The following is a 21,127-nucleotide window of genomic DNA, read 5'->3' on the forward strand; positions in this document are numbered from 1 at the left end:
AAAAGAAGAATTGGCAATCGTATAGCAGTATCAAATAAGCATGTTAAATGAGAAATACATTATATATTCCATTAATCACGTGATTTTTAAATAAACAACTTGTTATTGTAAAAGTCTGACCCTAAATTAGCTTGTTCCAAGTGCATACACAATATATATATATATATATATATATATATATTTTTTTTTTTTTTTTTTTTTTTTTTTTTTAAGCACAGCTAATTCCCATGTTAAAACCAAGTTTGTGTTGTTTAGGATTTTAATTTCCTAGTCCGAGAGGCTTTAGTTACACAAACACTCTGTTAGATATTAAAATTAATCCTTCTCTATCCACTGCTGCTTAAATAACCTTTTATACGAATACTTTTACTGTGAAATTAGGTTTGCCTTCTTCCCGCATCACTCTCTGTGTCTGCCACTGACTTGACTCAGCTGAACGTCCATCCAATACAGGCGCTCAATTGAGGGCACAGCCAAGCCGCTGATCTGCAAACATGGATACGTCCTGAAGATTAACTTCAAATCTGGCAGCATTCGACCTCAACAACGTCTTTGCTTTGGTACACCGAGGAATGATTAAATCTTTGGTCCAGTACTGATGGAAACGCAAATCTAATCTTCAAACTGGTCGGTGTCGCTCCTTTGAAGATTAACTACCTCAAACTGTTTATCAGACACAGTCTTGTAGTTAAATAAAACATGTTCATGTTACCTTAACCCACCTTGCTTTATTCCTTGAAGCAGACTGGTTTGGGATGGATATTTAAAAGTTACCTCGGTTGCTCTGTTGCACAAATTGGTATTGATGCTCCAAATCACTTCTCTCCAAGCAGGGGAGAAGCATCAGGAGAGTTTGGGATTAATGTAATCTTACTATTATTTGATTCCCCAGAAATGAGCTAAATTAGAGACTGGTATTATTTTTCTAAAGTGGCTCCAATAATATCCTCATCTGGCATTTACTCAGAGATATCTTAACTATCAACAAGTTTTCTTTAATTTGAAGTCTCTTCACTTAATGTTTCTGAAAATTCAGATAGAAGACAATCATGTAGTCGCTCCAACCATGTTTATTATTTGCTTGTACATTATAGCCTGAGGCTTAAACCAGATTTTTATATTTTCAGTTTATTAATTTAATATGAAGTTGATTATATCAATAATCTGTAAAAAGTGCCAGCCATTGAAACACAGAGGAAAGATGACATTATTCCTGTGGCACCTGCAGTTTAAGATTTTTACTGTTCAAATTTGAGGACTCAAATCACATTCTCTGGTGTCATCTAGTGGTGAAAAAACAAAAGTGTCGAGAACTAGAGAATTTTTGAAATTTGAACTGCCAGCCTGTTTACGTTTATCGAGCAATAACTGTCACATTCAAAGTAACCGCTGTTGTTGATCCAAAATCCTATTTACATATTCAAATCTAGCGTAGTAGGTCTCATTTTTCACTTCTGACATTAATAGTTTCACATCATCACAAGGTGCCTATCCAGCAAACAAAATGTAGGAAAACATCCTGAGTAGTTTACCAGCCCATCATACAGCTCATGCAGACTCTCAATCTTCCTCAACTGTGTATCTTTAGAAAACTGCTGCCCCTCTGGGAAACACAAAATTTATGCAAACCCTAAGTTGCTGAGTTAACTACTGCATCATTCATAATGCATCTGCAATATTTTCCATTGCTATTAGTTAATAGTAATGACAAATAATTAGTAATTTTATTATATACTTGAGTGGTGGCAAAGACATCTTGATAGTCATGAAACATAAAACATTCTAAAATCCATACAAAGATAATTATGACAAGATTATTGACCAGATGATGAAAATATACCAAACATAATATGATAGTGTTTCTGACAATTTCCCACAAATCTTTTTTTTAAACTTTATTACACTAACAACAGCAGTCATCCTCAAATTGTCTACATTATCTGTATTTGTTTTTTGGTCAAATGCAAATCATGAAAAAGTTATAAACAGCAGAAAACAAATTCAGTCTGGGCATCAGGATAATATAAGCAGAAAGATACATTTTCATTTTCACAATTAATTTGTGTGGATATAGTATAAAAAAAAAAAGTACTTTGTGTTTGTAAAGTTTGATTAGCTACAAAACCTCACAGGCCATTTTTCTTTAGATATATACTCCACCACGAGAACTGCTCCCACTGTGAGACACCGGTTGAATCCTCGATTCTTTATATCCAATGAAAAGAGGAGTGTGTGGAAGCGGATGAAAGCTGGACTGGTAGGACGCGTTGGGATTGCCAGTGTACGTCAGTGAATAAGGAGTGGTGTTTTGGCTTATGTACAAGGAGTTCCCCGGAGTATACATGCTTCCAACAGGGATAGAACTCTGCATGGAGGAACGGTGAGCCACACTGCCTTGATATAACAATGATGCATTTTCAGGAGGACCCCAGTTATAACGAACAGTTCGGTTAATTAGTGCTCCATCATTTGTCATCACCTGAGGGACATTCTGCAGCGGCACAGACAGTTGTTGTCCAACATTGTTCTGCAAAGAGTTGTGGTAAGAAGACGGACGGAGGCTGGAAAGACTCGAGATGGGATGGTACCTCATCAGAGTTGGTTTGCTCGGTGTTGGCTTGTAACTAAGTAAGTTGACTGGGTGGTACACGTCAAATGAGCCTTTGTCTGAGGGCATCCGGCGGCAGAGAAACAACATGGCCGAGGCGAAAAGGAAGGCGCCGGTCACCCAACCGATGTAGAGAGCCTCTCCGAGCTCTCTCCTCTGGGCATCAATCAGCAAAGGATTGTAAAAATCCCTAATGATGACGTGACCTGTCCACGACACGGGGATAAAGACACATATGCAGGCCATTAACTGCATAGCACCTGCAACCATCAGGGTAATGGTTTTAGCCCAATCATTACCCTGAAAACAGGAAGTGCATCTCATCCCTGCCACAGCCACAAGGAGCCCGAGCCCCGACAGGGCCAGAGAGCAGCACATCAGACCCCTGGCAGCCTGTAGCTCCGGGGGCAGAAACAGAAGGGAGTCGTACACCTTACACTGCATCCTGATGTTTGACTGCCTGTAGCAGTTCATCCACAAGCCCTCCCAGCGGGTCTCCATCACAATTATGTTCTCTCCGATGAAAGCTGTCACCTTCCACATGGGCATCCCTGTTGTAGCTGCTGCGCCGATCAGCCCAATCAGGCCTATGCACATGGCAGCTATCTCAGAAATAGCTTGAGCCATTGTTTAGTATCCAAGAATCCGGCTTAGTCTAAAATTAGATTACCTCGTGGTCACAACAAATTCGGATTCTTTAGTACAAGTAGGAAAAAGAACTTGAGTCTGAGTCCTCACATGTCCAAGGCAGTGAGGATCTCATCTGATGCAGTTTGTTTGCTGTTGGAGGCAGTTTGTTATGGGAAAGATGCTTCGCGGTCACCTGATTGGCTCAGAGGGATGGAGGTAAAGAGGACGTCTGCTTATTTTGTGTTTATGGTTCCTCAGGCTATAGTGGTATATCAGTGGCATCGGTTTCTCCAGCAGTAAACACACAAAACAAGGCAATACCAGACCAACACCTCAACCTCAATAAGGTTTTATCACAAGCTATGTGTTTTATTATCCATATTTATGTGATAGAAATTCAGAAGCAAACATGGATATACTGTGTAGTGGAGCAGAGTATTGCTCCTGCAGGTATTATATTGTCCACAGGGGAGCAGAGATGGCCTTTAAAGTGATGAAATGTGAGAGCGCTCACATGGCACAGTCCAAATACAGTTTGTTAAGTACCATATACATACGTTTACACTTTAACTCAGTTTAAAATTCAATATAACACATCAACATACATACTCAGTAAAAAAACAAAACAATGAAATGGCTTTTACACACTCAAACAGTATGTTGTTTTTTTTAATGAAGGTTGCAATTTGCTTTTAAAGGGAAATGAAATGACCGTTTAAGAGCTTATACACTCAAGCAGAGACCAAAATGTTCTTTCATTGGTCTGACATGGAGCTGGGATCAACACAGAAGTCAACTGTGAATGTTTTGGTCTGAAGCTCTCTGTATTTCCAGTCAAAGCAATTTGCAAATTTGGATCACATGATCATGCTGTCAGGCCGTCTGTTTGTCTTCTTCATGAACACTGAACTCTCTGGCCAAGTCGCCTCTGAGTCCACACCTTTACCAAGCAGTCATAGACCTGCTCCTGTTTATTCAGCCATTTGATCTGTTTCATCAGTTCCCAAACACCCCGGGACATCATACCAATCTTTAACAAAGACTTCCTGCTCATGGTTTTGTGACGCACACAAAATGTTTTCAGTTTTAGACACAAATATCTGTAATTCTCATACAGTCAGTCATCAATTTAGCATTTACTGGTCAAAGTCATCATGAGTTCTGTAAATCTACTGTCGCTATAATTTCCACACGTATTTAAAGTTTTAAGGGGAACCTTTTTTCCATTGTTGCACACCTGCCTTAGCTTGGCTTTTGTGTATCATGGGTAAGGCTGTAGTTGATGAATAGATTGAGACAGAAAATAATATCTGAAAATATGAGGACTGTGTGTATGAGGATTTGGAGCCTGTGAGCGATTATTTGAGCCACACAAACGTGATCCTTTTCAACAAACTTTGCACCGAAATAACTAAAACATTTACTATATTTACAGTTTCAAAGATCTGTTATATGTACCAGCAATAGACTGAGTACACTCGTGTCACATTACTCGACAGATAAAGGTTGCATACATTGTTATATACAGTATACAACAAATGTTTTTTACCATACATATAAAAAAGGCTTCGTATAAAATTTAACATACATAAAATTAATCCTATATTGGTTCACGCAGACAAGTTTGTTATTAAAATTGTGTAACTTGAGCTTTTTAACAAGCTATTAAGTACTCCTCAAATAACGTAGAGAAGAGTGAAAATTTCTGGAGTTATTCCAAACAAAATCATTTACATTCACATTAAATGTATATATATATATTTTTTTTGTTTGTTTTAACTGAAATGCATAGATTACACTGTCATGCCAAACCATGTTAATGAGAAAAATTCTTGCATATAAGGACCATCATTACTTCAGGTGTTCAGAGATAAGCGACCCGGCTGCGTACGGAAGGGTAGCTGGATTGGTAGCTGTAGCTGGTTGATGGGTGTCTTGACAGGACTGGCTGAAGTTGTGGTTGGGGGAGTAGCACCAGCTGTTGAGGCTGTAGAGTCTGTAGAGGCTGCGGAGGATAAGCCATGTAGTCCGAGTTCCTGGAGTAAATGTACCTCTCTGAACCTTTGCTTTCGGACTGCAGATTACAACAAATAAACATGCATCCTCCAGCGAACAGGAAAGCGGACGCCACCCAGCCGATATAAAGAGCCTCTCCGAGCTCCCTGCGCTGGGCGTCGATCAGCAAGGGGTTGTAGAAGTCCCTGATGATGACATGGCCCGTCCAGGACACAGGGATAAGGACGCAGATGCAAGCCCCTATGATCATGCTGCCTGCAATGATGAGGACTAGTCGCTTAACCCGGTCGTTGTTTTCAATACACGATGTGCACTGCAGTCCTAACAGACTGATCAGCAGACCGAGGCCACCCAGAGCCACAGCGCTGCACATGAGGCCCCTCGCCGCCTGCAGGTCAGGCGTCAGGGCCAGGAGGGAGTCGTAGACCTTACACTGCATCCTAATGTCGGCTTGCCGGAAACAATTCATCCACAAGCCCTCATAGCGGGTCTCAAACACGATGATATTCTCCCCAATGAAGGCCGTGACTCGCCACATCGGCATCCCAGTACTGGCTGCTGCCCCGATCAAGCCGATCAAGGTCAATAAAAGACCCACTATCTCCAGTGCTGAGTTGGCCATCGCGTCCTCCTCTTACTCATCCAAGCTCATAAATACAAATATATGCGCAGTGTGACACAAGTAGGAAGCAGTAGATTTCCTCTGTGGAGTGGCTTTGCATCCAGATGGAGGAGGAGTAGGTTGATGCACCCATACGGCCTCCTCTCTGTGGATATTACCCTCGAATGGGAGGGGGTGGGATTTGCGACCTGTTGCTGGGCAACAGCTTCCCCCAGGCCTTATTTTTTCTTTGCACACCAACCCCAGGAGCTGCTGTGAGCTGCCACTTTGTTTGTTTAGAATTCTCAATTTACATTCTCGGATATCACTTCCCAAGAAAATTGTGGGACGTTTTTAAAGTCAACCATGTCATCACGAGCTGTGTGCACATTGAAAATATTCTGTTAATGTGTCACTAGTTATAACTATAGAGATCGTCGACATCAATCAGCCCAATCTAAACCTTTTTTTTATTTTGTTGTTCAAAATCCTTCACTGTTTACATGGCATTGTTTAAAATTACATGTGTTATCGTACTGGAGACACAAAATAGTAGGAAAACTCTTATACATCATTGTTTGCTGTCTGAGTGAGTGTTTGTTAATAGATGGAGGTAATACTTGTGTAACCATGTGTAATTATCAGTATTGAGTTTCTTCTCTCGCGCTCCTGTGTCGGTCTGTGATCAGGAAAAAGCTGCTGCAGCTTTAACTGCGTTGAGATTAAATCTCTTGGTAGGTTTGTATTGTGGGTCGACCTGTGTGAACAGCCTGGTTTTACCAGTTTAGGCACATTTCCACTGACAACAATAGAGACAAAATAACAACTTTCCATTTGCATGCCAGTGAGTGAAACGGGCGCAGTTTCAATAGGACCTTCTGTAATCACAGAAAAACTCAAGAGCTTTCGGCAGGAGTTAGATAATGGTCATCATCTGAGCAATAGTACACTCTCTTCTTGATTAGCTTTGTCCCCCTAATTAGATCATGGAACACAAAAACAATTTTTCTTTTTAATATCAGCCTTATTCTTTTATTGGAAACTGCAACTGACCTAATATTTAGGCCAACATTTTTAGAAAAAGTATGCAACTATGCCTACGGCATAATTGTCAGCAGAGGCTGTAAATACAGTAGTATCAACATATAACAAAAATACTCTGTCAGAATATAATTTAGTGTAAAGTAAGCATATGGAAACAAAAATGGATACAGTACTTTAGCACAATTCATCATTTAAAACACAAGCAGGTCCATAATGAATTTAAATCTCCGCAACATGTCTCCTTTCAGATCCTAAAGGGACAGCTGGCCATTCCCAGAGACCTCCGTTGGTCTTATTAGTCATTTGATTCTCCACATTCAAATGTGCCAAATCGTGGCTAGTTTAAAAAAAAAAAAAAAAAGTCCAAGATCGTCTAGTACTGAGTTGGTGTGTATGCCACAGATCCAGGTGGGGGTGTAGAGTAGGGAGGCTGGTAGTTGTATGCTGGCTGGTACGTGTACGGCTGATATGTGTATGTGGGTTGGTAGATGTTTTGCCCGGGGTTGTATACAATTCTCTCTTCTTCGTCCTGGGTGCGGGGAGCGTGACGGCACAGCAGGATCACTCCGGCCGTGAAAAGCAAAGCTGAGGTCACCCAGCCGATGTAAAGAGCCTCCCCGAGCTCCCTGCGCTGGGCATCAATCAGCAGAGGGTTGTAGAAATCCCTGATGATGACATGGCCAGTCCAGGACACGGGGATTATGGTCGTGACACATGCAACTAAGAACAGGCATCCTCCAGCCACAAGGACAATATGCTTGGTGCGAGCCCGATGATCCACCACTTTGGTGCACTTCATCCCCACTGCTGACACAATGAGGGCGAAGGTGGCCAGAGCCACAGAGCTGCACATCAGACCCCTGGCAGCCTGGAGGTCCGGAGGCAGAAACAGCAGGGAGTCGTACACCTTACACTGCATTCTGATGTTGGCTTGTCTGTAGCAGTTCATCCACAAACCCTCCCAGCGGGTCTCCATGACGATGATGTTCTCCTCAATGAAGGCTGTTACCTTCCACATCGGCAGGCCTGTCACGGCTGCCACCCCAATTAGTCCAATGAAACCGATGACGAGGGCCACAACCTCACAACAGACGGCATCCCGACGTTTGCTCTTCTCGATTCTCTTCTTTTCCTCGTATACAGAGTCTTGGTAGTCTGCGTAGGTCTGGGCCTGCTTCTCATCGTAGTAAGAGCCTGCGTAAGATTGAGGTGGCTTGCTGTAGGCAGTGTACGAGGCCATCACGGCTAACACAGAGCCAAAGATAGACCTTCGGCCGTGCTCACACAGCTCAAGAAACAAATCTGAGGAGAAGATCAAGTCCAGGAACTTATACACCCACAAAAAAAATGCTAACGATGCAATGCAGCTTTACTGGTTCAGCTGCTTTACAGCCATCACATAAATGGGGACACATGCTGCTTGTTTTTGAATACAAATGAAACTGCCACTAACAACGAATCATTTGGTTTTGGGTTTAAGTACTTAATCACACTTTAAGTATAAAGTCGCTGCTGATGCTCTCTTGTAAAGTTTAGGTAGGGAATATTTCAACACATTTATATTTATATTCAATTTATGCAGGAAATGAGAAAAGGGAAAATGTACTATTAAGATATTGTACATAAAATCTCATTAGTTTTAGCTTCAAGTTACGACGACTAACTTGAGCGTCTTTGAGTATCATGAAAAATCACTTCATAAATAAAATGTATTATCATTATTATTATTTAAAATATACTTCAAATATTATCAGTGCATAAAATATACTCTTGTCTCTGAAAAGTCTTGGTACCAAATTAAAACAGCTACCTGCTGGAACAAATTTTTTTATTTAAAAAACTTTTTATGTGGATATTTTTATGTTTAGTGAGCGGAGGCTACACTAAACATGTACAGGTGACGAATCTGTTTTCTCACAAACTGAAATCTGATAGGAGGATCACAGATGTTAAACTAGCTGCCAGCTGTTGAGTTGATAAAGAGATGTTGAGCACAGAAACCTGAGGAGGATTGGTTTCATTAACTGCCCACTTGCCAGCAGTTCTCACCTTGTTGCTGACCTACTGAAGTGTTTCAGCCTTCTTAAAATGAAAACATGTGCATACGATTCTACATCTAGTTTTTAGCTATAAATATGAAAAAATTGTTTCCATGTTAGAAATACACAGATGATGCACTTGAAAAATGCAATCACACACAAGCGAACAGAATCTAACTTTTATTAGGTTATCTGTTGACTAGTTTGACAAATAAACATGACAGTTCAGAGTTACATGAAAGCACTTTAACAATGGCCTGACAATACAGAATCACAAAAAAATAGTATTTGTATAAACACTGTTATTCTCAAAGTATAAATAGTTATTCATGTACAACATACCAGCAAAATATTATATATAATTGTGAAGGTTTTGGACAGGTACTACAAACATTGAAGAAGATACCCATTTATAGTACGATACAAACACAGAGTACATGAGTCATTTGAACAGATACTGTGATTATAATATATAGTGTTTATATATAACTCTTAGCATCAGCTTCTGACTCTCCTCAGGCAGCATCTTTTAAAGTTCAGAGACATGTAAAGTATAGTTGTTTATACATATTCTTGGTGCTTATGAAAGCTGGACGGCGTCCTGGCCAGGTTGGCAGTGTCCTCTTTCTGTACGTCCCTTTCCAACATAAGATAAGCCTCGTTGTAGGGCTGTTCCTCCTTTGCTCTACGTTGGCTGTACCTGAACAGGAGGATGATCCCGGTGATCAGCAAGATACCAGAAGTGGCCCAGCCAATGAAGAGGGCCTCCCCGAGCTCACGTTTCTGAGCATCTAGCAATGTTGGGTTGTAGAAGTTTCTGATGATGGTGTAGCCCACCCAGCTGACGGGGATAAGTGTGGTCAAAAAGGAGAGCAGATACAAACTCCCACCTACGGCCAGGGTGATGTTCTTGTTTTTCATATTGTCCCCACAGCACTTGCTCTTCTGGGTTCCACACGCTGTGACGAACAAGGAGATGACAACCAGGACCGTGGAGACGCACATGAGGCCCCTGGCTGACTGCAGCTCTGATGGGAGAATCAGCAGTGAGTCATACACCTTGCACTGCATCTTGATGTCAGCCTGCCTGTAGCAGCTCATCCACAAACCCTCCCACAGTTCCTCCATGACAATGAGATTGGCACCAATGAAGGCCGAAACTTTCCAGGTGGGCAGCGCGGTGACAGCTATGGTTCCAAACAGGCCGATGAAGCCCAGGACCAGTGCGACGATCTCCAGCTTTGCTTGCATGGTTTCGATGTAGAAGTGCGGTCTCGTGTCTCGTCTGACGTCTAATGAAAACCACTCAACCAATCTGCTTTACAAAGCTCTAAATCTGTGATAATATCACCATGCCTGTAATGTCATCCTACTGGTTTGAGTTGACTTGATGTTAATTCATACAAATGCTTTCGGTAGAACTAAAAAAAACAAAAAAAACCTGCCCTCTATTTGGTTTTTGACAAATGGAAGACAGGTATTACACATTTTTCATCACTGCTTGTCAAACATGTCAAGAGTTTAGAGATAAAATAATTCAATGATGGGACTGCGGTATACATTCCAAATTTGATCATACTAAATTGAACAAATTCTGACAGTGAATATGAGTATCTGCATGTTAATGTATGAATTTATGCCATAGTTAGTTAAGTACTGCGATAGGTTGGGGCCATTGTGCGTTGTATTTTTTGTTGCATTCAAATTTTTTCATTATTAATTTGAAGTAAAGGCTAATGTTTTTTTCAATGAGGGTGTTTCCAAGGCAGTTACATCCGCTTTATCCTCCTGAAATGTGTGTCGGATAGTTCGATAGCTTCAGAACAGACATTTTCTGTCTGTGTGCGACCGTTTCTGTACCTTTGAGATGATCTGACATTCACACCCACATCACCCCACGTGACAGCTGTCTTTTTTTTCACACTCCTTCAAGTGTGGCTGTTGCAACAACTATCAACACTTCTGATTTTTTTTTTTTTTTTTTTTTTAATGTGGTCAGACAGCTGATCTCACAACATAGTTCTGACAGACCATAATTCAGCTCTCATTTGTTTTTTTAACTTGCTTTAACTTATGTCTAAAATCCTTTAAACATAACTAGGTAGTCTGATTGCAGATAAGCAGGAAATGTTTCAAAACAACAGAATTTCCTTAAAGACAGCCACTCCTTTATTTAAACCTTAGTTGGTGTTGGAAAGGTAACGCCCTGCTGGTCACCCTGTTTACAAAGACTAGAGACAGGAAAGGAGAGAGAGAGAGAGAGAGAGAGAGAGAGAGAGAGAGAGAGAGAGAGAGAGAGAGAGAGAGAAAGATATCGCAGGAAAAGTTACGAGACAGGAACAGAAACTGGAAAGCCTGTTGAACAGGTTTGCTGAGTGATACTCTCTTCACATCCTCGTCTGCTTTGAATGTAAACAGACTCATGCTGAGAAACCTTTGGCTGTGAAGTCAAACACGTCGAGGCTGTGCTGTGAAGTCACTTCTGTTGCTGCGGTATTTTGGAGGTGTGAATTAAGATGTGAGATGGATTTGATTGAAAATGTCATGTGATTGAATTAACATGAAATGGAAGTGACTGAATACACAGTGAAGTGGAAGTTAGTGTTGGTCGTGTGGAATAGGCAAAGAAAGAAAAAGTACGACGGACATTGTGTGCCACCTGCTGTCTGCAAATGTCTCTACACATTATTAGTGGGCTTCATTAAGATAGTTTTCATCATTAATTTAAATATTTAAAAGAAATTTAATTTAAATTTATTCCCATTTTATTCTCCTGCCGACTATCACTTGTTATTCCTGTTGTTGTTGTTTTAGGTGTAAGATTCAGAAGAAGTCTATTTAGAAAGAGAGAATCCCATAAATCATGTTTGTGCCATTTTATCTGTGGTAAGACATGCATCTGCTTCTTCAATGCATTCTCAGGAAACCTGTCTCAACCCTCTGTCGTTCACAACCATATCGTATTGCTGCGCATCAGACAGCATTAAGGCTGCAGTGATCTTTGCCCTTTATCTGGAGGTGCACCAGAGCTTTTGTGGTGGGGGGGCGGTGATTGACAAGAATGAGAGGGGGGGAGTGGTTGTGGGTGACAGGATGTCCACAGAGCTCAGAGATAATAAAAAAAAAAAGACAAAGAGGAGATAAGGTTGTGAGAAGCATTGATTGTGGTGTCTCGGTCATGTGCCGCCGTGCTTCCCCTGTCAGCTTGATTATTCTGATGAATGTGGTGTTTGTCGTACCAGGAAGTTGAAAATTCAGCAACAGCAGAAGGGATGACGAAGAGGTGTGTATAGCTTGTCTTCTGTAGTGGCACCACTAGGGGGCAGAAATGCTAAGTTTGGACAAATGGAGGAAAGGAAATGTTGTTCCCTACCAAGGGTTGCCATTATAGGACATCTCAGACTCAGCTTCTCAGGCTTAGCCCCACTGTTTTCACACGTCTTTCATTCATAATATTTGCATTAGATAAAGGACTGACTAGTCTCTTCTACTGCTTGTAAGTTGTACTACCTGCAAGAAAGAATTTTAAACACAAGAGTGATGAGATGCTCTCATAATAATTTTCTTGGTCTTTTTCAGACATATAGTAATTGTCATGAACACTGACAGTATGTGAGAGAGTTTTCATTGTTGTTGTTTAAAATCTACGCATATTTCAGAGCCCTGGTTGTTCCACCTGCTTCCTGCAGCAGTTTGGTATCTCCCCTCCTGCTAGATTGCCTAAATATCCAGTACCATTTAAAAATCTGTGGGGGTGGAGAATATAAAATAAGTACTTTATAACACAATAGTACTCTAGTAAATACCAGTTTGGTGAAGGTTGTGAAGTTCCAATTCTGCTCGTGATTTGAGTCGATGGTCTTTTTTTTTTTTTCCCCATATTTTGAAGGGTTGTGAGCAAATATCCCAGTTGAGTGTCTTTCAGTAGGTGCTGCTGGTGAGGATATGCTCACCACCACTGTTCATCGTTGCTAATGCACTTTATCTCAGTTTGGCTTCCGGATTATGGACACAGTTTCTCTTGTCGCATTATTGAGCAGTGTTTATAACAGCTGCAGCTGCAATTTATCTCCCCAAAATCAGGATGACATTTGATTGACAAGGGGAAACACTCACTGAAGGACACGTGATGATACAGTAGCTGCTCAACACACAAAATGGTCACTTCTCATGACAAAGACAATAGCTCCAAATTACCCCCCCTGAAAAAAGCTGGCCTGAGCTCAGTCAAATTGTCATGGTAATTTATTGAGGGGGTTTTGTAGTGTGGTGCTAATATTGTGTATCCATGGCTCTGCACAGGATTATCTGATGTCTAACTGACTGATTACAGCAGATAAATTTTTTTTTAACAAATTAAAAAGAAATCTGATCCTCACTCCCCTTTTCTTCCCCATAGTGTTCACTTTAATCTTCATTCGTTTAATTCTTGTATTAACATCTTTCAGCTGCTTCCTGAGCGTGACTTTTTACCCAAGTGAGAGGGTTAGTTGGTCTCAAGTGAAGACTGCAGATGTTCTTTTATCTTGTCTGTGCTAATATGGGTTTAGCTTAATCAGCCGCAGTCTTCTGAAGGTCCAGGTTTTAGTTTTCGCCCTTTGTTTTGCAATTGCAGTACCTCTGTCTGGGTTGTTTATGGCAGGAGAGCATCGATTCGCCGTTTCGTTCCGTTTTTCTCAGGCATGTTTGTGCACATTGGACACGTGGATGTCTGATGGGCTGCAGGGAGTGAATTAGCGTGTTGAATAAAACCACACAAACCTCACTACAAAGATGGGTTTTTGAATTATAAGTAGGAAACAACTGTATTTATTATATCATCAATACATTTTCTATGTACACACAGTAATAAAAATGCAGTCTTGGTAGCACAATGAGTTGTTTACAAGTATGACTTCTTTCACTGTTCAGGCATACTCCAAGTCTTTCCCCCCTTGATTGCTTCAGCAAATTTGGACTTTCTTCGTGGAAAAATTATTAAAAATGTTCGTCGCTAACAAATTAAATTACATATGAATAAATAAAAACACTGCTTTGTAATCCATTACCAGTGAATAATCTTTTTATACACACAAGACCTTGTAAAGAAGCTGATGTGAAAATTATCTACAATAGAGACTGTGCATGGGAAGTGATAGGAATGAATGTGTGAGTAGCAATACTGAAGAGCGAAAAGGTAAAACTCGACAAATTGGTTTCACAGTAAACAAAAGCACATAAAACAGCAAATACAAATTCAAGTAAAACAGGAATATGTTATATTAAAATTAATTAAAATCTATTACATATTTCTGCTATTAAATGTAACAAACAAAATATCTGCACAACTAAAAAATGGCTTTAAGTCTGTAAAACAAGAGATCAAAATAATATTATACATAAGGAAATCAGTTCCAAAACATGTCAGTATGTTCTTATGAAAATGTACAAGTATAGTAAACTATGCAAGACAAGACCGTCATTTGCAATTATTTATTCTATTTCTGTAAAGACACATAATTTACAGCCCTTAACTATGATAATATCTCTGAGTCACACAGACAAAACAAATATTAATGTTCTCACAATACCCAAATTTGGCAACAGCAGGCAGGACTATAGAACGCCGCCCAAATGTGCAAACCATGCCAATCAAAGCAACTGATTAGACTCCATGATTGTACCATTAGCTCGTCTCTCAAAGCTTACACTTGACTTTTATTTAACAGCATTTGTTTTGGGATAAAGCTCCCTCATCCTGGATTCCTGTATTGCTCCACTAATGATCTTACTTGTACAGAAAGCATTCAGCATAAGTAAGGTAAAGAAGTATATAACTTTTACTAGCTGTGCAATATACATCAATGCTCATGCATTGTTTGTGATGACTGATCTTGATGGAGCTCATGTAAAGCCGTCAGACACTCGCTGTTTGCCTGTTCTCGTTGGCTTTTATGTGGCACAGTCTGGGGATGAACCCGAATGGTCCCTTCGTACCCAGATCTCATCCTTCTCCGTTTGATTTTGATCCTCCACGTTGTCAGCGGTCACGACACTCTGCTTCTCCACGTCAGATAGTTTCACATCATCAGGTGTCTCACTGACTGTTGGGGATTTGAGGCTCTCGCTTTCTTCTGTTTCCGCCCCCTCCAAGGACAAAGCCTTGATGGGATCTTCTAAGTCGGCCTCAGTGGAAGGAGCTCTGGGTGTCTGGCAGTACTCGTCATCTTCATCACTGAGGATGTCTGTCTCCTTCACCTCTTCCTGGTCTTCGTATTCTTCTAGGTCGAACTGTTCTTCCACCCAGCGGTCTGTGTCACCTGCCAACTCAGACTGCTGCTGCTGCTGATCTGGTTCATCCTTCTGCTGCAGCTGTTTAGCGTCGGGCTCCTGTGGTGAAGAGGGATCTTGCCGTTCCGGCTCCCCATCAAAAACAATGTCGGTATCTATGGTGAAACGGTTGCGCACTAACTTCCTTCTTCCTAGGGTCCTGGTTGGGGCGGATGCTGCAAAAATAAGTATATAAAAGAAATTATGAAAGGGGCAGTGTGTAGAATTTTGTGGCATCAAGCATCGAGGTTGGAGATAGCAACCAACTTAATACCACTCCCTCAACCTCCCCTTCCGAATGTGTAGGAGATTCTAAAAACGCAAATGCCTCTCTTTTCCCATTTTAAGCTGCTGCAGGTGAAGCATGCAGATATGAAGGGCTCATTCTAAGTACAGATGGACATCTAAAGAAAAAATACTATTTTATAATCGCACCTAACTATTTGACTAGTAAGTGGACTATAGTCCCATAGCAACGTCTTCTTGCATCACTGCCACCTTCTGACGAGAGTAACTCATTACAACCAGGTGAGCAATACAGATTACATGGTATGAAAAATAACAAAGTCTGTCCTCTCTGGTCAGGGTTAAATATTTGTATATCATAACAGTTAAAGAATGAATTCAAATTATAAAAAAAAAAGTTATTAATTTGAAAAAAAAAAGTTTTAAATAGTGGCAATGTAACAAGGACAGTTATATTCCCTTGTCCAAAAATTACAATATTACCGGTAGTGTTATTTGGATGCGGTTGTCTCCCCACACATTAATTAAATCTATAGATGTGGTGTGAACCATAAATGAAACCAAAGGGTTTTATCTGTGACAGTTAAGAAGGAATTGGGACACTTGGAGCTGGAGGGTGAATGCAGCCACAGACTGACATTTACCTGCTCTATTTATGGCGGGACGGGCTCCCTTCAGGGCGCAGAGTCGTTTACCTCCAAAGGGCACATACTGCTGGTTAAGTGGTAAACTCTCTGTTTTCAGAAGCTGTCGGCGGTGCTTTTCCCTCAAGATGGAATGGACTGTCTTCAGAAAGTCTTTTCTGCTCTCCGGAGAGCTGAAGGACATAAAAGATCACGTTATCAGTTTGTCACTTTGGGAGATAGCAGACAGGACGGTTTTAGTGGTACACAGGCTTCAATCGGCGGTGGAATTCAACCTCCTTCATGAGAGACCCTCACCTACAGCACAGGTGAAATGTCCTCTCTGGCCTTCCCTCTGACTCCGACTTTGTGTGGACAATCTCACACACCGCAGAGCCTTCGCCATCTGAGAGACAAATTAACACTCGCATATGATCTCATCCACAGAGCAATCTACCTTTGGAATCATAATTTCTGGCGGTAGTAGAAAAAAACCCATCAGGATTTCAATAGAAGTGCTGTATTCTTTATTTGATTTACCTGCATTGGTCAAGGATCTGACTTGAAGAGCATCAGTTGGGATCATGTGACGGAATCGGTAGGGGTCTTTTTCTTCTGAAGATACAGAGGCTCGGTGGGAGCCACCCTTCGATCAGTCAAACAAATAATTTATGTTAATTTCCCCCGACAAACGTTTTAATGTTGCTTTTATCTGCGAGTCATTGTACGGTTCTGAAAATGGTGAACTTGTTACCATTCTAGAAATTGGGATGTGGTACTGCTGAAAACCTACCATTTTCTTCTTCTGCTTGGAGCCCTCCTTGCATACAAAGACGACTGCTGTTTTGAACACTGAAAAGATTTGAGAGAAAACACATAATTTAGTGAGAGCACAGATCTTTTCTACAAGTTATTTTATAAAGTTACCGTGCTGCAGTATCTTGGAAATATCATTCAATCTTGTTTTTGCATTAAAATAATGTAACAATATACCACCACTAACCAACCTCACTGGTTAAATGGTTTTTAGCCCCCCTAAAAAATAAAAAAAAATAATTGGTGTGTATTGTGGACTAAAGATGGGAAAAGGAAGAAAAGCATCTCTGCTGCAACGCGAGTACAGAGAAAGCCATTGTTATCCAAAAGCTCAGGTTATTTTCTTCACCAGAGTGGGCTGAAGTTTTGTAAAGTGCTACATTAAGTGTTGCTCAGCCGGTCTTGTCAGTGCTCAGCTCCACTAGTCTGTCACTGATGGGGTACAAAGTATTCTCACATACTTTCTACCCAATAATTTTGTCTTGCAAAGCTAATTACAAAGTCATTAAATCTAAAATGTGCCCAGCTTTGAAGATAGACCTTTTATGGGTTTGGGTTATTAGCATGCACATTTTCCCAAGTATGTGCACACTGTACAACATGGTGCTGCAATGTGCCATCACAGTTCGTTTCTGCCTTTTTTATTCCATCAACAAAATATTATATACTAAAAAATGTTGCCATTTGTGAATTGAGTCAGAATCCTAGAAAATAAAAAACACAATTGATTTTTTTCCACCCACCGATTATATGTATTTCATAATCATCATCACTGACATACCAAATGTAGCCATCTGGGGTTCTTTCTTCCATTTTCCCAAAGAGGCGGGTGGGTTGATCCAGGTCACACTGTTGTGGAGCAGCAGGTCGCCCATTGACAGATCAGCAACCTGGCAACGAAATATCAACAGTCACCCCACACGTAGGCTTTAGTTGACAGAAGCGAGGTAAACCACATTTGTCCAGCCGACCTCTTTCTTCTCACTGCTCTGCTCAGTGATGAGCTGATCGAACACGGCTCCAAACTCCTCATGGATCTTCTGCATCTCATTGATGTGGCTGGCAACCTTGTTCATGGCTTTCATGGCAACTAGAAAACAAAGCAGAGAGCAGCAGGGTTAGGGCTGCAGTGTTGCGACTGTATACGTATTCACGTAGGTTCTCCTCTGTCAGAATGATGTTATCTATGCGGTCTTACCGTCCAGGTGGTAGTGTTCCTCACTGTCTGGGTCTGTGAGTGAGTAGAGCTCCCTAAGCAGGAGGGGATACTTCAGCACCCTCTGTATGGGTTTGATCAGGTATGACTCCAAGGTGGAAGAGTGCTGCTGCTTGGGGTTCCGCTCATCCAGGAAGGCCTTGAAGTCAGGGTCAGTTTTGGCTGGAATAACCAATTAACAACAATCAATGCAAGTCATCCACACAGCTTGGCTATTAAACAAAAAATAATAATAATTGTGCTTTGCGTAATTGATGTGTTTGCATGCACAGATAATTGTGCTCTTTAATAGTTTACTTAATTACTTTATTTACAGTCAGTAATTCAAAACTTGTTCTCTGCTCATTTAAACTGGATATCTTTGTTTGGCCTGATATTACTGTATTACCGGTTACTGTGATATAAACATGTTGTCAGTCAGACCCAGTTAGTGTTGAAGTTTCACTCTTGCACAGGTCAAATGCACTGTTTCTTGTTTTTGTAGAGGAATCATTGATCAAGGAGCAGGGAAGTAGAAGTGGGCAGAAAAAAAAAAATCTGTTTACTCCTTTAAAAAGCAGCTTTATCCTAACAGCACCTCACCAAATTGTTTGGCCAACAACCACTTCACTCATTAAATGCAAATGCAGCAAACAATGCGGTCCTCTCAAGTCTTAAGGGAGTGGGTGTACGAGCTAGAGAACAGACTGTATGATGTATAATGAGCAGTTTTGAACAATGTTGCAGAGCTTTTAGCCCAGGGAGCCTCCAGCTTGAAAGTATGCAGGGGTCAGATGGACAACCGCATGGCTGACAACTTCAAAGAGCAGATTTATGATGCCTTGCAATATATGGCAGATGGTTGATGGATAAATACGTCCTCTCATTTGAGCCAAGGAGGAATGTCAACCTAGGAGCACATTTACTCACCCTTTACAAGAACCTTGGGGACTTTGGTGTGGCCGGCGCAGAAAGCGCTGTAGATTTTAAAACGGTCTGCATAGTACAGGAAGGAGCCTCCCAGGGAGAAGAGGATTTTCTGTAAAAACAAGTTACCCAACCAGCAGTAAAAAACAGTTCACGTGTGTTTTAAATGCATGTTGTTGGGCATGTCTTTTGGTGCATGTTTCACAAAGTACCTTAAACTGATCCACTCTCTCCAGCTTCTCCAGATCTGGAACCAGTCTGGTCCCGTCCTCCAGGGTCTTGAGAAACTCAATTTGGAACTCCACCATTTCCAGTAAGTTGCCGAACAGTACATCCAGCTGAAGGAAAAGCAAAGTTAAAAATTTCAAAGCATTCCCCAAAATATTTTAACATCTCAGTATTAGTCCTTTGCCACAGTTATAATACAAGCTAATGACTTCCATTTTTGTAAGTGCATGTAAAACATCACTGTGCTTTGCAAGCCTCCCATTCTCTCTCATCATCCAACCCTCTTGTACTCTTACACAGCTACACTTCGCATGATTATGTAACCTCCTTTTCTTAGAACATTTCAGCAGTGTTCCCATTGAAAATACAAAAAGGCTGGGGGGGGGTTGACATACCTCATCTTGAGTGAGGAAGGTCTCTTTCTGCAGTGGGGTTAAATATCTTCCAATGAGGCAATTAAGATCCTGGAAGACAAGAGTAAATTGTGTTGGATTCAGGTTTGCCCTATGGCACTGTGTGAAGTACGGACATGAAAAACACAGTTTTACATTAGGCTTACAGATCTGTCGCAACATAACAGGTATGACATGCAGGGTCTCTGAAAGAGTCGGGAATATAGTTCATATAAGATCAAAGCCAGAGAAGCTGGTGGATGCTTATCTGCATGCATTTTAATGGGGAAAAAAAAAAGTTATGGAGAGACCCAATTAAATAAGTGACTGTGGCAACAGTTACCTTTGCGTAACTGTAGAAATCCTATGAGATTAACACCCAAAGAAAAAAGGACAAATTTTGAGGTACCTTAATTACACAAACAATACAAATACCTGGCAATCAAAAGTAACATGAGACTCTAAACAGCACAAATAATCTGTGTCCAAATTGGTTGAAAAACAAAAAAATATTAACAAGAAGTAATGTTTTAAAGATTTACAACAGTAATGGCAAACGAACTCCATGACCAACTTCAATCACGAGCTCAAACTAACAAACAAGGATATCATAATGATGTCCATAAATTACTTACAATATATGCTAGCACACAAATTAGTGACTAACCACTGCGGCATTCATGATTTAATAGTTAATTCAGCATTAACGTCCTTTCTATTATTTTGTCCATGGCTTATTGTATTAGCAATTAAATGCAAGTCCCACCACTGCACACAGAAACATAAACGGCAGCTATATGTCTGGTTGATTTGCAAGTAATTAGGCCCAGCAAAAATCAAACTATCTTTTTTGAAGGTTGGACTATACACCATCAATCATGCACAATGTGATTTCTATAATAAGTATAGTTGTGCGCCCTGTAATGAGGTATAATATTTTAGCTAGCCATGACATTATCCCATTACATACCATGCCTAACCCAGTTATTCCACTGAGCCATATTTATACCGGGCAAAAAAAGATGAGGCAATATCCAGGCAAGGGCACAGCTGTGTCCCCCTCATATCTCTTGGGACACATAAATATGGATTGGTCATGTGGAATAGTTAATGCACAGGGCTAGCACAACCAGAGGCAGACAGAAACACAGATTGATGGACAGGAGGATCACGAGCACTCACAAACACCATCTGCCTCTTACAAGCGAGATGACTGATACTGACTTTGACATAGGTGCGTTCCGTCTCCACAAGTTCACAGATGACTTTGCGGAGCTTGTCGGCATCAGAGAGCTGTCGGAGAGTTGCAGGAGGTGGAAAGGGGGAGTCCGGGCTCGGCGACGAGGACACGCACTCCAAGGGATTCATATCATGGAGACTGCGGCAGAAAGCAGCGACCTGCTCCGTACTCTGCGAAAAGAAACAAGAGACAGATAAGTGTTGAGTTTAAATA

The 21,127-nt window shown here is 40.9% G+C and overlaps 5 protein-coding genes across 8 annotated transcripts in view; all 5 read right to left on the reverse strand.

The window, feature by feature from the left end:
- Positions 1-1,078: 1,078 nt before the first annotated feature.
- LOC138205453 (claudin-4-like) lies at positions 1,079-3,493 on the reverse strand. The gene has a single exon (XM_069161477.1). It carries the CDS (start codon positions 3,233-3,235, stop codon positions 2,144-2,146), a length of 1,092 nt encoding a protein of 363 aa, XP_069017578.1. The 5' UTR covers positions 3,236-3,493; the 3' UTR covers positions 1,079-2,143.
- An 88-nt stretch (positions 3,494-3,581) lies between these two features.
- Positions 3,582-5,951, reverse strand: cldn8.1 (claudin 8.1). Its single transcript, XM_069161478.1, has one exon. The coding sequence runs from the start codon at positions 5,874-5,876 to the stop codon at positions 5,103-5,105; it is 774 nt and encodes a 257-aa protein (XP_069017579.1). The 5' UTR covers positions 5,877-5,951; the 3' UTR covers positions 3,582-5,102.
- Positions 5,952-6,858: 907 nt separating this feature from the next.
- Positions 6,859-8,185, reverse strand: LOC138205468 (claudin-8-like). Its single transcript, XM_069161498.1, has one exon. The coding sequence runs from the start codon at positions 8,137-8,139 to the stop codon at positions 7,273-7,275; it is 867 nt and encodes a 288-aa protein (XP_069017599.1). The 5' UTR covers positions 8,140-8,185; the 3' UTR covers positions 6,859-7,272.
- Positions 8,186-9,103: 918 nt separating this feature from the next.
- On the reverse strand, positions 9,104-10,191 carry LOC138205311 (claudin-17-like). Its single transcript, XM_069161220.1, has one exon. The coding sequence runs from the start codon at positions 10,187-10,189 to the stop codon at positions 9,500-9,502; it is 690 nt and encodes a 229-aa protein (XP_069017321.1). The 5' UTR covers positions 10,190-10,191; the 3' UTR covers positions 9,104-9,499.
- Positions 10,192-13,712: 3,521 nt separating this feature from the next.
- LOC138205310 (rho guanine nucleotide exchange factor TIAM1-like) overlaps positions 13,713-21,127 on the reverse strand; it is a 40,292-nt gene continuing 32,877 nt past the window's right edge. For all 4 annotated transcript variants that reach the window (XM_069161219.1, XM_069161216.1, XM_069161217.1 and 1 more), the window contains 12 exons: positions 20,899-21,084; positions 19,678-19,746; positions 19,267-19,392; positions 19,058-19,166; positions 18,131-18,310; positions 17,904-18,022; positions 17,714-17,822; positions 16,910-16,968; positions 16,657-16,762; positions 16,435-16,522; positions 16,138-16,310; positions 13,713-15,423 (listed from right to left, as the gene is read on the reverse strand). In XM_069161219.1, coding sequence (XP_069017320.1) covers positions 14,870-15,423; positions 16,138-16,310; positions 16,435-16,522; positions 16,657-16,762; positions 16,910-16,968; positions 17,714-17,822; positions 17,904-18,022; positions 18,131-18,310; positions 19,058-19,166; positions 19,267-19,392; positions 19,678-19,746; positions 20,899-21,084 — 1,878 coding nt within the window. In that variant the 3' untranslated portion in view covers positions 13,713-14,869. The remainder of the gene's footprint in view (positions 15,424-16,137; positions 16,311-16,434; positions 16,523-16,656; positions 16,763-16,909; positions 16,969-17,713; positions 17,823-17,903; positions 18,023-18,130; positions 18,311-19,057; positions 19,167-19,266; positions 19,393-19,677; positions 19,747-20,898; positions 21,085-21,127) is intronic.

The sequence above is a fragment of the Embiotoca jacksoni genome, unplaced genomic scaffold (genome assembly GCF_022577435.1).
Source record: "Embiotoca jacksoni isolate LCO1_2020_lvr unplaced genomic scaffold, fEmbJac1.0.p SCAF_28, whole genome shotgun sequence".
Taxonomy (NCBI): domain Eukaryota; kingdom Metazoa; phylum Chordata; class Actinopteri; family Embiotocidae; genus Embiotoca; species Embiotoca jacksoni.